At 43.0% G+C, this 14733-nt stretch overlaps 1 protein-coding gene across 1 annotated transcript; it reads right to left on the bottom strand.

Moving 5' to 3' along the window:
• Nucleotides 1-490: 490 nt before the first annotated feature.
• On the bottom strand, nt 491-9324 carry GEM (GTP binding protein overexpressed in skeletal muscle). The gene is made up of 5 exons (XM_058031910.1): nt 9255-9324; nt 7196-7538; nt 4047-4123; nt 3341-3545; nt 491-1721 (listed from the first exon to the last, which is right to left on the bottom strand). Exons 2-5 carry the CDS (start codon nt 7527-7529, stop codon nt 1444-1446), a joined length of 894 nt encoding a protein of 297 aa, XP_057887893.1. The 5' UTR covers nt 7530-7538; nt 9255-9324; the 3' UTR covers nt 491-1443.
• Nucleotides 9325-14733: the final 5409 nt, after the last annotated feature.

The following is a 14733-nucleotide window of genomic DNA, read 5'->3' as shown; positions in this document are numbered from 1 at the left end:
GAGATTTGGCTTTTCTAAGTCACCAGAAAATGTAATGACTGTACCTCTGACCAGCATAGCCAAGAGGAAAATAGCACAAATATGCCCAACAGCAAGCGAGGATTAGGGCACACCATGCCAGCTACCTGCTTTCTGTCCATTTCACTTCTCCTCATCTCCAAAACCACAGTAACAGTACTCATCTACATTTCTAAAGTGTTTCTAGGCTAAAAGCCAAACACCTTTGCTAGAAGTGATTTATTTTTAACTCTGTCACCCCAACCCCATTTTTATGTGAGGGATATTGTGCACTCGTCTCTGAGGCTCCTGGTGCTTACTGCCTTGAGATGCTAGGTTGCTATGCAGCCTGTGCTCAGAGATGTAAGGAATCCTCTCTGCACCTCTCAAGAAACAAACTTGCCCAGCATGAACAATCTTTTTTCTGCTTGAAAACATTCTTAGGGATTTTATACTGAGGCTCAAAGGCAGTCATATATTTTATTTATTTTATTACAAGGCATGTAAGTAAAAACTTGCATATCTGAAAAAAGATATTAGATAGAAAACAGTAATAAAATTAACATTATTATCTTAAGAAAATTGGTAATAAATACATTTCCCCTCGACATTAAAATGCTTGTTATTTTGCACAACAATAAATACAGCATATCTCTGGCATAGAGAAAGGCCAAGGATGGATACAAGAAGTCCACGTGGTGGCATAAAAAAGCTCAGGTGATTTTTAAAGGTTTGGCATCCTGCACTTGATGCACTTTGATACAATTTGCACTTTAATTTTAATTTTACTATGATTTTTAAACAGTCCCATAATATGAAAACATGAGAGGAAAATTTGTTTGACTGTAGGATTTTTCCTTTAAATATTTTCAAAGTAAGAGATGTGTAAACTCACTGAAACTAATCCTCAAAATAAAGAAAAAATACCAAACAGGTGTCTTTGTGGTTATTCTACAAAAATGCCTTTTTTTTTTTCAGCTGTGGGTGCTCAAGCCTGACCAGACAACTGACAAGGGACCAATCTCCAGTCAGTTCCTCAATTCTTTACACATTTTTAAAAAAGAAATATTAATAGCAAGAAGAAAGAGTAAAGACAGTAGTTTTCACTTCCCAAGTTATGGCGTTTGAGGTTCTTACACTATTGTCCAAAGGTGAGAAGAGAAAGAACAGGTGTATTCCAGAACAGCTCCCAGCATAACTTTGGGTCATTCTGGTCTATGCTTTTCTTTTAAAACTACTGATAAAAAAAAAATCAGAAAAAATTTTAAAAAAGGGAAGAGCTATTTCCATGCACTGTGCTGTTCTTATGCCAGCACATATCATCACAATCACAGCTGTGAACCTAAGTCACTGATAGCCCAATCTAATATAGATTGATTGATTGTCCTATGACAAAGTTAGATAACGTCGGCAAAATGCCGCAAGCTCTGGCAGAGTCCAGTGTTCTTAAAGTACTGAGAGGTCATGGCAAGACTTGGACTTGAGTTTGAAGGCCATGTTCTTGTTGTTCTTGGCAACTATTTTGCCCCAAAACCGCCTGGCTTTCTTGGGGATGCTCTCTCTCCGCTTCTGTAGCGCCAGGCGCTTCTCGTTCTTTTCCTTGCTGTCCCTGCGGAGCCGGACTTGCCGCACGATGCCCTCGAAGAGCTCCTTCACGTTGTGCTGCACAGCTGCTGAGGTCTCGATGAACTTGCAGTCGAACACCACGGCACAGGCTCGCCCCTCTGAAAAATCCCAAGATGGGAACGTTACGTGGGGTCACAGGGCCGGGGAGAGCAGGCACAAGCTGCCATGTGCGGGGAGTCAGAGCCACCAGGGAATTCCTCAAGCCTGATATAGGCACAGATTAGCCTTTAATCACCTGGTGCTGCCTGCTAGCCCAGCATCCATCTGCCCTGTGTCACAGCTGCTTCCCAGAGGGAGTGGGGGTGTATGGGGGGGTAAATCCCCTCCCAGCACAGCCTAGCCTGCAGTGCTGGCTGTGAGGGTAGCGCAGCATGATGGACTTGAGCCACTGAGCCACTGAAGGCTGGGAGGCCAGCAATGGCTCAGCACCACCTGGCCATCTGCAATGCAGGCTCCCTCAAGCTGCACTGAAGGGTGATGGTAGCACTCTCCAGGCATACAGCACAGCACTGGAGGCGGAGCACTTTCCTCCTTCATGGGCCATGGGTGTAAACCACAGCCCTAGAACTGTGGCAATTTCAGTGAGAACAGACACATGTACAAAACCCTTAACAAAGGGTGTCCATGGCTTTAGGGGTATATCTGAAGTCATAGTTCTTATTCTCAATTACATGAGCCTAAGCTAAACCTGACAGCTGTCTTTCACACAAGCCAATTTCTGGCTTGCTGTGAATTCATTGCCAGGGCCATTAAAGTGACATGGATTCACCTGCCATCTTTCTAAGGAGCTTTGAATCTGGGCAAAGAGGAATGAGAGGGCAACCCTGGGCTGCCTATGAATCCCTCAGTTCAAGCTCTTCACTTGGGGCAGCTGTGACAGGAGCCAGAGGAACTGCACACATCCACAAAGCAAAGAAAAAAGTCTAGCTCAACTGGGAAACGGAAGAGCAGAACAGCTGCAGAGAGAAGAAAATGCTGAGGAGAAGATCCCATGTTTCTGATGGGCCAAGATAAGAACATCTAATGCACAGCTGTGTACTACGGTGTGCCACCTCAGCCTCAGGGAAGATTCTCCAAGAAGATATTTTACTGGCTGCAGATGTTGAGAGCCAGCAGCAGTGCTCCCAACAATCTCTCCACCCCTATTTATGGGCCTAGTGGTTCTTCATTTGTGTGCAGCCAAGGGAAGGCTGATTTAGCATCCCAAAGCAAGGCAATAAGTAGACCTCTTCTAAAAGGCTGCACAGTTCCTGCCCAGACTAGCAAAACAAAGATGGAGAGGGAATTTTAATTCGTCAGGGAGGACAGAGAACTGGTTATAAAGAAGAGAATTTTTGGCAGCAAAATAAAGGGGGCTAAACTTGTTATGCATAAACATGCATTGGGAATACAAAGGATTTCCAGCTACCAGAGAAATCACATTTGCAGTGGTCTTACACTAGGAGCTGGAAGGGAAGAAATCCCATTTATGATGGCACTTAATAAATAAAGAAAAGGGATCATCTGACATATAACAGTATTACCAAGGAAGGCTTAAGGATCTGGCAGACCCTTCCCAGTCCTCTGCCCTCTGTTCCAGTCCTCTTTTATTTTATTACTCTTTTATTGCCTAGTCCTGATCACAATGTACTCCCTCAGCCAGAGTACTGCAGTTTGTCCAAAAGCTACTAGATGACTTTTAATGTTTATCTCGGGTTTATGCTCATCATTTCCTTACCTGCCACTGAAACTTCACGGCACCTGACAAGGTCACTTTTGTTGCCAACCAAAATAATGGGGATATCTTCTTTCTGGCGCGCCCTGCGGAGCTGTATCCGGAGCTCAGAGGCCTTCTCAAAGCTTGCCCGGTCCGTGATGGAGTAGACGATCAAGTAGGCGTCTCCCACTTGCATGCAGTGCTCTCGGATCCATTCTCCCTCCCGCTGTTCAAATGAAATGGTCAGACATCGTTATGCCCAGAGCAGATTTTACTTAGAAAGTAAAACATTAGAGAATCCAAATGCATTCCTGCTGTAAACTGTAATGGGTATGGTTTGAATCACAGTTATACTACGAGTAATTCCAAAGTGGTGATGGTATGAATACTTCACTACAAAGGGGGGCAAAAAATTGCCCCAGATAATTTATTGTGCTGGCTTTAGGCTGGAATGAAAATGGTCTGGAAAGAAAGCTTGAATGTTTTGTTTTATCATTAAAAAAAATGAAGACTTGCACTTCTCAGACTCACAGTGCAGAGCCATTAGGCATGCTTGCCTTGATGTGAGGTAGGGTTAATCCTATATCTTCCCTGATAATCCTATATCTTACCTGTTTCTGCTCTATGGAAACACCTATTTTCTTTCACAAAGATAACTTGCTTTTTATATTAGCAGTTATTCATATACACTTTCTTGTCAGCATTTGACTGGAACAAATTAAAGTACCTTATTATCCCACATGTCGAGCAGTATAATAGTCGCACTTTCCCCATCCACCATCAGGGTTCTTTCATATGTGTCTTCTGGAGAGAAAAGCAGAAAGGTTGGTGATATATTAATGTGTTTCATCATATACATTAAAAAATCCAAGTTGTTGAATGTGGGGGATTTGTTGGCAGAGTTATTGAGCCATATTTTAGGCCGGCTCACATCCAGTTCTTTCCTCATTTCCATCCACACTGAATCTGCACTCTGTTCATTATTGGTTGCCTTACTTTCCATGATAGATGAAAGATCAGGAAACAAAATGTTCATTATTTTGGCTGATAGTCTCTTTATCTTATGTGGGAGAGAGAAAATAGAACCAGTGGAAGAAATAACCAAAGGCTGAACATTTGCCCCATGGGAGCAGCAGAGGCCAGCAAGGCTGAGTAATGGAAAATATTTGCTTTCGCTTTAGCATGGACAATTTACGGGTGAACAGTCACTGCAGCTGAGAGCAATACAGCAAACAGCCTACCAAGTGAGGAGGACAGGGTGTTGTGAGACAACAGCTGTTGAGTTTGGGAGAGACTGAGACTTCAGTTGCACGTTCTCTCCCATTACACTGTTTCCCACATCACCTTTGATGTCAAATAGCAGAAAAATGAAAAAAGCACAGGTCAGCTATTTTGTACTGCAGTCATAAAAATTCATACCTAGATTATAAATGCCATGTGGCAAAGTTCTGCCTAGATCTAAGGGGGCTGTTGCCACTTTGAATTTTGTGATCAAAAGACCCTTGCTGTGAAATCTGCTTCAAATACCAATCTTTCTTCTTTTCCCCAAAGCTGGGGACATTAGGATGAGCAGTGAGAAGTTTGGACCCATTTCTAATCTCCCACTAGCAGCCAGTGGAAAAAAAAAGCCAGTCTTTAAGGTACTGCAGCATTTAAAGGATCTGTCCCAACCACACTTGTATATAGGGTATTGTCTAACCTGTGCCTCATAAGACTTCTGCTGGGCACTGATGAAGTGAACTTTCCCCTAAATTGTAATCAGAGCCTTTCCTCAGAGCTAGGGATCCACATCCCAGTAAAAGAATAGCCAAAAATATTACACATTTAAAACAAAGTCAAATGGGGCCATGCTTAAAATGTCAAGACTAAAAAGACAAAATCACTAGGAGTGGTTTCCCTTGAGGTCCCAAGAGTATGAGGCTTGTGTTCATGAGTTAGCTTCATCTTACACTCAGTAGCAAAGCTTCTCCATAAAAGCAGCTGTACTTCTCTGTAAGCTGGCTACCCTGAAACTATCCTCTCATGTAATTAAATTTCCAGTGTGTAAGCTAAAGTTCCAGTTTGTAAAGCTAAAGTAAATAGTTCCTTCAAGTGACTGAGTATCTATGCGAGAACAAGCTCCATGCACACTAGAGGACAAAATCCAGAAGACTCCTTCTGCACTGCATAACATATAGAAAAGCTACAAATGCATAATCACACTCCTTGAAAATGCCTAAATAATCATATTCAGCACTCATTTGCACCGTGGTAAGTCCTAAGGAACTTCCATAGAATATAAAAAACGCTGAAAGTGAGCACTTAGTTCATTTCATGCTGTTTTCGAAGCTGACAATAAAAAGAGAGATAACAGCAAGACTTCCAATTATCTCTTCAGAGCTGGCCTTGAAAATCTTTCACTGCTATACTCCAAGCAATGCTGCTGGGAGTTGGTGGAAAGAGGAAACCACAAAGCTTCACATGAGGGAAAACTGCCTGACAGGGGTGTGCAAAGCAAATCAGCTGCACTTCCTGATGGCTTGTCCAAGGATCCTACTCTACTTCAGTCATCTAGCACTAGGAAAACTTTTATCAGAGATACTCCAGGCTGAGGAGCTGGTAGAACTATGGAAAAAGCTGATGGCAGAAGCTGAAGGCAGAGCACACCTAAATCAGTGAATTCAAAATCCCCCAAAGGCACAAACCTCTGTGTCCCCAGTCTGAGAAAGCATGTAAGGAAAATGTGTATCACACCTTCCTGATACTGGGCTTTTTTAAATCCTGGGCAAAACTTCCCCTAACTGGAGAGTCAAACACACAAAAAATAAGCTGTCCTGCCTATGCCCCACTGAAGGCTACAAGAGAAGCCCAGAAATTCTCTGTGGTAGCACTGGCACCATCACACCAAGGGAATACCGGCAGGAGACAAAAGGGAGAGACAAAGAAAGCCCTGCACAGGGACAAAAAACACCCAGCAGCAAACTGCATGTCCCCTGAAAGCAGCAGCAACTATGTCCTTGGAGACACAGCAGATTTCTGTGGCAGCACAGCCCTTCCACATCAACATCTTGCACACAGTATAGCTCAGGACTTGGTGCTACAGCTTCACCTTCGGCATGGTCTGATCTTTGGGATTAAAGAACACTTCACAATCCTAAACAAAGCAAGGGGGGAAAACAAGGGGCAAGCATCAAAGAGAACCCTACAGCTTGTGTCTTTCCCCCAATGGGCAACAGGCGTTTTCCTACTCTGTTGAAGGACCTATATATTTTTTCCTCCTGGAGGAGCCCAAACTGTGCAAATAAGGTGAAACAAGGTTTTTACTCAAAATTTCATATATTTTACTCAAAGTCCATATAGCCAGTACTAAAGCAATGTGTTTATACAGAAAGGCTGCGATGACTTCTAATGGCAGATACTTTGGAAGTGACTATTTGTTTATATATAATTTTAAAGTATTTAATTCTTGTAAATCATGAGGACCTTCAGTTTCTTTCTCTCCCACAAGGAAAGCTGGAGTCAGCCCTGTGATGGTAGTGGTGACACAAATGTTGGACCAGCATGAAAGCTGAAGCAGACTCTGGTGTAGCATTATCACAGGTAGGAATGAGAGATTTTCCAACAGGTATTTTGGAATTAATTAGCGTGGGAATCTGAATTGCTCTCTTTCAGTGGCTTTCACTCATTGTTGGAGAGTATCTTACTCATCTTATTTTGTTGTTTTCTTGTTTTCTTAGAGAAGGTGCTTGAGTTCAATCAGTTTTGATACTCACACCCAATCACTTGCCACTTCTGGTTTACATTAAACATCCTCTCTCTTTTTCTGTGCCAATTACGGCAGAGCTGACTGCAAGCAAACACCAACACCCCAGGACTTAACATCTAATAATTACCTACCTCCCAGCACCTCACAGTCACTGTCAATGCTGTCGTGCACCCCTGCAAAGATGTTGGCCAGCGAGGACTTGCCCACGCCGTGCTCCCCGATCAGCACCACGCGGTAGCAGCTGCTGCCAGACTCGGAGGAGATGACGGAGTCGGATGACTCTGAGGACCAGCTCCTTCTGTAATATTCATCAGGGCTGATGGTGTATCGTTTCTGTGGGTTGTACTCATTGGAGTCTTTCTGGACCAGCAGATTCTTCCCATCAGCAGGGATGCTCCATCGCTGCTGCTGCTGGTGCAGACTGCTGTTGTGGGTGCGACGCATGGTAACATTGTTGAGAGTCATTTTTAACTCCTAGTGAAAAACAGGGAAATCACAAATGTTACCCACAAAATATTTAGAAATGCTCTCTTACTAGCTTCAAGGGGCCACATCTTGCTCCTGTGTAGGGACCTAATATGTGAGAAAAGAAAAAATTAGTTTTTCTGCACTCTAGTGACTTGGTAATGCACAAACAAGTATTTTAGTCATTAGCCAGTGAGACAGAGCCTGTTTCCCAGGGATAATACCACCCTCACATGCTAAATCCTATCTTGTTTAGCCTTCACTGGCTCCTGGCTGTGCTGGGTGCAGCCCAGTCCTGGAAAGAGGGAGGCATTGCTGTGTCCCAGGAGGAGGAGGGCACAGTGCTCAGCACACCGGTGCTACACAGCAGCTGCAGCCCTGCCGAGACACTGCCTGTGCTGCAGGCAGTGGTCACCTCCTTTTGGCATCCCTGGGGACAAACAGGGACTCTGGTCTCAGCTGCCTCCCACTGCTGGTGCACAGCATCTTTCTCATTGACTCTGTTAAGAGCTGAAACTCTTGGGAAAGCAGTAAGGCATCATTCACTGCACTCTTGAGACAGCCCTGGTACAAAAAGTCACGCAAGCAAGCCTTGCTGTGATGGGGTGGATTTGGGTCTTGTCTGTGGCCAGGTAAACAAAGAATGATTCTGCCTCAGACAGTGACTTTTTGGCTGGTAAGAGGGAGAATGTAGTGAAATCCAACAGCTCTTCTGAGGAGGTACAAGTCATAGCTTCTACAGGAGATACAACTGGGAGTAAAGGCTCATTAATTTATAGATATTAAATCAATAACTTCATTACCACACAATTAATTAGTTAGGTTCACTCTTCTTACATAATCATAGCTCTTAATTATATTTTACTCAGCAAACTCTATTTTGCCTTGCTTGGAGGCAGAGAAGAGTGATGTCATTCTCACAGGCCAATACCTACCATTTTTAGGAAAGTTACTTTGATGCATTCCAGCTCCCAAAGTGACCATTATTTAGACATTTTCCTTTTTGCCCTATATCTGATGTTTCTCGGCTCTCTCCTCCATTTCAGTAAATAAGATAATTGTCCATAAAATTCACCCAAACACTTTCAAACCTCAATTATAGGTCACGAACAATAAAAAGAACAGTAAAGCAACAGGTACAAATTGCTATTCTTCTTCACACAAAACTGTCTGAAAACTTCTATGAATAAATTCCCAGCAGGACCCAGGACAAATATATAGAAAAAGCACTGTCTGAATTTCCTACAGAATACACAATACTTTCTCTGTGATATGCAGTACTTTGGAGCAAAAGGAGATCATTTACATGGTCCTAGCCACAGTAACTTTGTCAGCAAGAAATACATCTAAAGAAAAAATCATACACAAGCAAAGGCTTCTTCACAAACAAAATTAAATATTTACTGTGGTTGAATTCTAAAATGCACTTTTTCCTTGCAGTATGCCCATTGAAAAGACCAGATGAAAAAAGCCAGATCTGATTCAGTCAAGCAACAGAGAGTAACTCACAACCTGCAACAAGCAGTCACTCACAAAACCATCACAAACACAAACACTTTACAATTTAGCCTCTAACAAATTGTCATCCCTCATTATAAAAAGCCGAACGAGTCCCTGTCACACACTGTGCTCCAAGCTCAAACTGGTTTTGCTACCACCCCATACTCATTCAGCTGCCTGTCTGCAGCACGCGCAGGAAAGGAGTGGGTCCAAAAGGACTCTTACTTGTGCCAGGCTCCCGCAGCCAGAGCCGTCCTTTGCTCCTGCCCTTCTCCCTCGCTGGGCTGTGCACTCTGAGCAGCTCTGCCGGAGTCAATCCTCCCCTGCTCTGCGACTGCCTCTTTAATTCTTTCTCAGCAAACCTGGTTTATATTAAGCCCATCTGATCAGAGACAGGGCTTTTCCGTGACGTGGCTGGACTTTCCATACAACAGCCAGCCCCCAGCTGGGGGAAAGCAGACATGCAGAAGAGAAAAACGTCTCTCAAAACAATCTCAAAAGACTTACTCAAAATCATGTGATTGCTTTAATATTGCCAGTAAAATAAACACTTTTGGTTCTTGCATGATGAAAACAGGAAAGTGGAACAAAAATAAATAATAGATGTCATTTAGCCTCAGAGAGCTTTTAATTCAAATGTTATCAAAATTAATGATGATTTAAAATTTACCTAAGTTTATTTAATGCATGAAATTCTGTAAATGTATTCTGTATCTGTTCTCTGTCTGCAAAACACACTTTAACCTCCTGCTGGACAAAACATTTCTCTGGAATAAAATATCTGAATGTTATTTTGAAATTTTTTAGAATTAGGAATATTATTCTTGGGGCATTGTTGGAGTTTTGTTTGTTTCTTTGTTTTTAAAGCTCCAATATTAAGTAACCTGTTATTCTCTGTCAGCCTCCAAGTGACTGCACCCAGTCTCCTGAACTGCATAACCATCTCTCTCGCACTTCTGCTTCAATATTTTACTACCAAGGGCTTGAAAAGACATCCAGCTATGAATTCAGTGTTACTGCAGCTGGATGTTGGCAAAGATGCATCAGAGCACACAAAGTCTGCACAAAGTCACACAGTGTTGACATTGTGTACAGGGACAATCACTATACAGTGTACATGCCCCAAACCCAGGGTCTGGTCCTTAAATTTTTACAGCCTCACAGCTGACCGGCAGAAGAAATTTTGCCAGGAGGCGAGAAATCCAAACCTGTTGAAACTTGTAACAACATACTTCTTCGTTAGCAAAGGAAGAGTAAGAAACTGTGACAGAACTACTTGCTAGGGCTGCCACAACTTCTATATGAGTATACACAAACCCTGTAGCCAGCTCCCAGTTATCCAGACTCTGGATTGAATATAATGAGGTCCTACTGCTTTCTCTTATATTTGCATATTTACATTTTATATTTACATTTATATTTACAATCTCCTGGTCCCTGAATCTGATAGGACAAGTTCTTATCCTAGAAAGTCTGAACAACTTTGGCTTTAAACAGGGGAATTTTATTTTTTTTTCCATTCTACAGGCAAGAAAATCTTTAACTGACAATGTACCTTTATTGAAGGGAACACTGATGTGCAGGAAACATCTCCTGTTAACACTGCAATTGAAATCTCCTTGCTTTGCTTCCCTTTTGGCTTTATTGCATTCCTGTGTCTTTCATGAGGGTTTTCAGGGACCTCCTGAGCCAATCTCAAGTTTTAAAAGCCTAGAGCTTTTCACAAACTAATAGGTACTCATCAATATACATGAAAATTATGCAGATCTACTGAGGGTAGAATTGAGCAAAAATATGCCCTGATTTTTCTTCACATGTATTTCAGTGCTTGGTAGCAGGTAAACTGGCCCCAGGTCCTGCATCTTCACCTCACCTGTCTCTTGCTCATCAGGCTCTGGGCCTCTGCTGCTGAGTGATAATCCCAAAGAGCACAAGGTGCCACATCCCTCTCTGCAGGTTGTACAGAGGGGCTTGTAACACTGCAAAAAATGTAACTACATCTCTGTCCAGGAAGGTTTGTGGCATGGACACTACTTTGCAAAAATACCTTTTCTGTTGGCATACCCAACTGTAGTTGATCGCTTTTTGAAACATGCTGGAAAGCATGAAGGCGAGTGGAGTACTATGGTTTGCATAGCTCTGTCTAAGTTGTCTGTAATTTGTCACTGCTGAGTAAAAAAGCAAAACCTGTCCACTGCAGGACTGGAGAGATTTATGGCCAGATTGATTGCAGCAGAGCTGCAGGCTCTAATGTCTCACCCAAATGTTTAACTTATATCACAGCAGAAAGTGCAGACAGAAGAAATAAACCAAAGTCAGAAAAGCCTTTGTGTTTAGTTGTAGTTACTGTTAGATTAGGAATTGCTTGATGTCATCTTTCATATCCTCTCCCTAAAATTCAGGACAGACAAAGAAAACACATCTCTCCAGAACCACACAATGTATCTCTTCCCTAAAGCCATCCAGAACAGTTGTCCCACCATGGCATGAAGCACTTGTACTTGGGGAACTTGCACGTGTGTTTTCCTTTGTACTGTCTCTTCTGAGCCTACTCTGGTTTTCCAAGTGGACAATTCACTCTCCAGGTCCCATTTCGCACTACACATCCACAGGATGTGGCGTTGCTGCTCCTCAGGGATTGCCACCAGCACTCATGAACTTCACTCACTCTATCTGTGGGGGAAACACTTTCTTAACTGTTTTTGAAGCTGGGGAGAGATGCAGCCTTTTTAGCCTCCGAGTACTTACTTACAAGAGATAACAGCAGGCTGATCACTGAAATATATGAACTGAGTCCTTCTCAGGGACAAAAACAACCCCACAGATTGCAGTCCTGGTCTGTTCTGCCCTTTTGCACTCTTTGCTGATCAACAATCCTGCAAGTCCCGTGCCTGCCCAAGACTCAGGCACGAGAAGAGACAAACCATGAGGCCAGCGCTGTCGCAAAGCGCACGAGTGCTCGAACGTAACTGCCTGGTGCAATACCAAAATCAGGGCCATTGTTTTTCTTACATCTTATCCACTCTCTGTTTCATTAATCACATCTTAAAAGAATTCTCCCTGCAGCCAGGGTGAAGTAAACATTGCAGAGTAGCACTCCTGCAATCCTTCCCCAGCCAATTACAATTACACCAGGTGATGCCCAGAGCAATTAGGCAGAAATTTTCCATTGGATATAAAAGCAGTGCTTTTTAGCTGACACTTAATTAGCCAATTTGAATTTATGCATATGATGGCAAAAGTAGTTTCTCAAACCTTCTGGTATAAGGGCTGTCCACAGAGAGGACATAAACCATCTCGGAGTGGGAGGGAAATTCATGGGAGGAAAAAAATTTTTTAAAAAGCAGGACAAACAAAATTCAGATTTCATTCAATGTAAACTGAATGCAGCATGTTTGAAAGTGCACTTTCTCCCTATACATCCAGCAGAGAAGTTCACCTTCATCTTTCCCCTCAGAAGGCCTGACTGAGTAGACTTTGTTCCCAGCAGTGAGTTGCCTGCACAGGCAGTGAATGAGGTCTGCCTCTCCTCCAGACCATTGTGGCATTTCACATTTTGTTCTGCTTCTCGCATCTGGCAGTGCTGGCAGGCCCCTGGCTATTCTCAGCCCTACCAAAACCAGCAGCTATGGACAGAAATGAATTTGGGTGCTGGGCTGGATAGTGCTGGACACACTGGGAGTGCCCCCAGTCACTGCGTGCCCTCCCTAGGGAAGCTGCTCCATTGTCACCATTCATTCCAACTGCACAGGCAGCCACAGGTAGGTTGGTGAGCAAATGTAGTGCAAAAAGCAAAAACAGATGTGGGATGAAGCAGCACTGGGCCCACAGCAGCGGGACCATTGGATTACTTACACCAACTTATGTCCACAGCTTTGCCTTTGCCGATCCCAATTCACATCCAAGGACTCAGTGTGAAGTTCCATACTGACTGAAAAGGCACAAGGGATCAAACACTCTGAGACTGGGATGTATGAGGTAGGGAAGTGAAGGATTATATGCCTTAAGTAAATTACTGAGGGCTTTAAGAGGGGGACAGGGCAGAGAAAGACACTGAGAAATGAAGGAATAATAAAACATTGTTTCATTTTAAGGGATGCAATCAGAAGCACCTGAAAGTGCTAGCATCCAATCTAAAAAATTGCTCTTTTCAGTGGAGTAGATTTGGTAGGCCCTGCTCCTAGAATTGCCTGCAGGGAGTACTGGATTTGTTCCACCAGCTCCTTTCCTTCCACATCACAGCAGCACTTTTACAATTCTTTAACTGAACACTAAAAGTGGAAAATGACCCTTTGGTGATGGGCACAAGGATAGGGAAGAAGCACTGATCTGCACAAGTTAGCTGTAAAAGCAAGCATTAGAGTTCTCAGGGAATAGGATTGCCTTTAATCAGCTGACTCATTGGAGAACCTCTTATTAGTCTATTACTTGCAGATAATCTGGATTCTGATGTACCAAAAGGAGCGTGTGTTCTATATCTGTGCACTGCAGAGCTTTGTTGGCTATAACCAGTGTCCAAAGGTATTTTCCTCATTAATGCATTAAAAGCCAGCACAGTAGAAGACTCAGCAGAAAATGAGAAATGAGCAGCCAGGGGAAGCAGTGCAGCTCAGTTCATAATAAAATACAAGTTACATTTTAGTCTAGTTAACTGAAAAGAAATGAAAAGAACTGTCAGCTTTGAGGGGAGAAAAAAGAACAATGATAAAGAGTAAATGGCAGAACTGGATTATTTCAGTAAGAGCTAAAGGACTGCCTTTTTCCCACTCTTGCACTCAATGACGTTAATGAATTCTTCCAATAATTGTCCAGGGAATGGGATCAATTCATATATGACATAAATAAATGTGCTTTTTAATGCAAATTTTTAAAAATCGTAATATAGTAACAATAGTTGAATGTGAGCTAGCCATAAATGTTCTTCAAATACTGAGCTAAAAAAACCTTTAGATGAATGGCACCAGCACAGAAGAATTTTTGTAGCTGGGATCCTTGTAGTATGCCACAGTCCTCAGTGCAATCAGGTTCAGGAGTCACTATGTCCTTTGCAGCTACAGGATTCACAGAGTTTTACACCTTGATTTTATACCACTAAGCGAAGGTAGTAATTTAACAATAGGCAACTGCTGCATCAGCAAACCATAGGTTAGGAACTTCAGCAGAACAATGATCTTATTCTGATCTGCAGACCTGTTGAAGGGAGATACAGGAAAAGGTCTTTTGCTCCAAATGCAATTTCTTCTTCACCTTGCTTTCCAAGACTCTTACACCGAGTGCAGCCAATAATAATTATCAATACTCAGGCATACTCACACAGAAATACAAAGGAAGCCCTGCCAATAGAAGCAAATCTACTTTAAAAATATTCCACATGGTGACCAGATCTTGACTTTCAGGTCCTAGATTGCATTTATCTACACAACAAGCCATACTGGGATGGCAAGAGAACACCACTGAGCTCTCTGACCCACCCTGGCTTGCAAAACACCTTCTGTTTTGCATAATCAAAAAATGTTTTGGACTCGTTGTCTGAGTGGAGGAGTCCCCCTCCTGGGTCAAGGCTGACATGGGCAGGGTGGAGGAGTCCTGGGAGGGTGGGCAGGGCTGTGGGTGTCCCCAGGACCCCAACCCCCACTTGGTGCACTCCTGGAGGAAAGGTGGTGGCACGTGGTTGAGGCAGAGCTGGGTTTGCTTGGGCTGGTTC

The sequence above is a fragment of the Melospiza georgiana genome, chromosome 1, assembly GCF_028018845.1.
Source record: "Melospiza georgiana isolate bMelGeo1 chromosome 1, bMelGeo1.pri, whole genome shotgun sequence".
Taxonomy (NCBI): domain Eukaryota; kingdom Metazoa; phylum Chordata; class Aves; order Passeriformes; family Passerellidae; genus Melospiza; species Melospiza georgiana.
The sequence above is the reverse complement of the archived record's forward strand: the minus strand, read 5'-3'. Positions and strand labels throughout refer to the sequence as shown.

What these genes read in the sequence shown, in the direction of transcription:
- GEM (XM_058031910.1), bottom strand. Translation starts at nt 7,529, where the DNA reads ATGACTCTCAACAATGTTACCATGCGTCGCACCCACAACAGCAGTCTG. An exon ending in TGACTGTGAGGTGCTGGGAG is followed by an intron (nt 4,124 to 7,195) that starts GTAGGTAATTAT and finishes TTTTCTCTCCAG; the next exon opens with AAGACACATATGAAAGAACC. An exon ending in TCGACATGTGGGATAATAAG is followed by an intron (nt 3,546 to 4,046) that starts GTACTTTAATTT and finishes TCATTTGAACAG; the next exon opens with CGGGAGGGAGAATGGATCCG.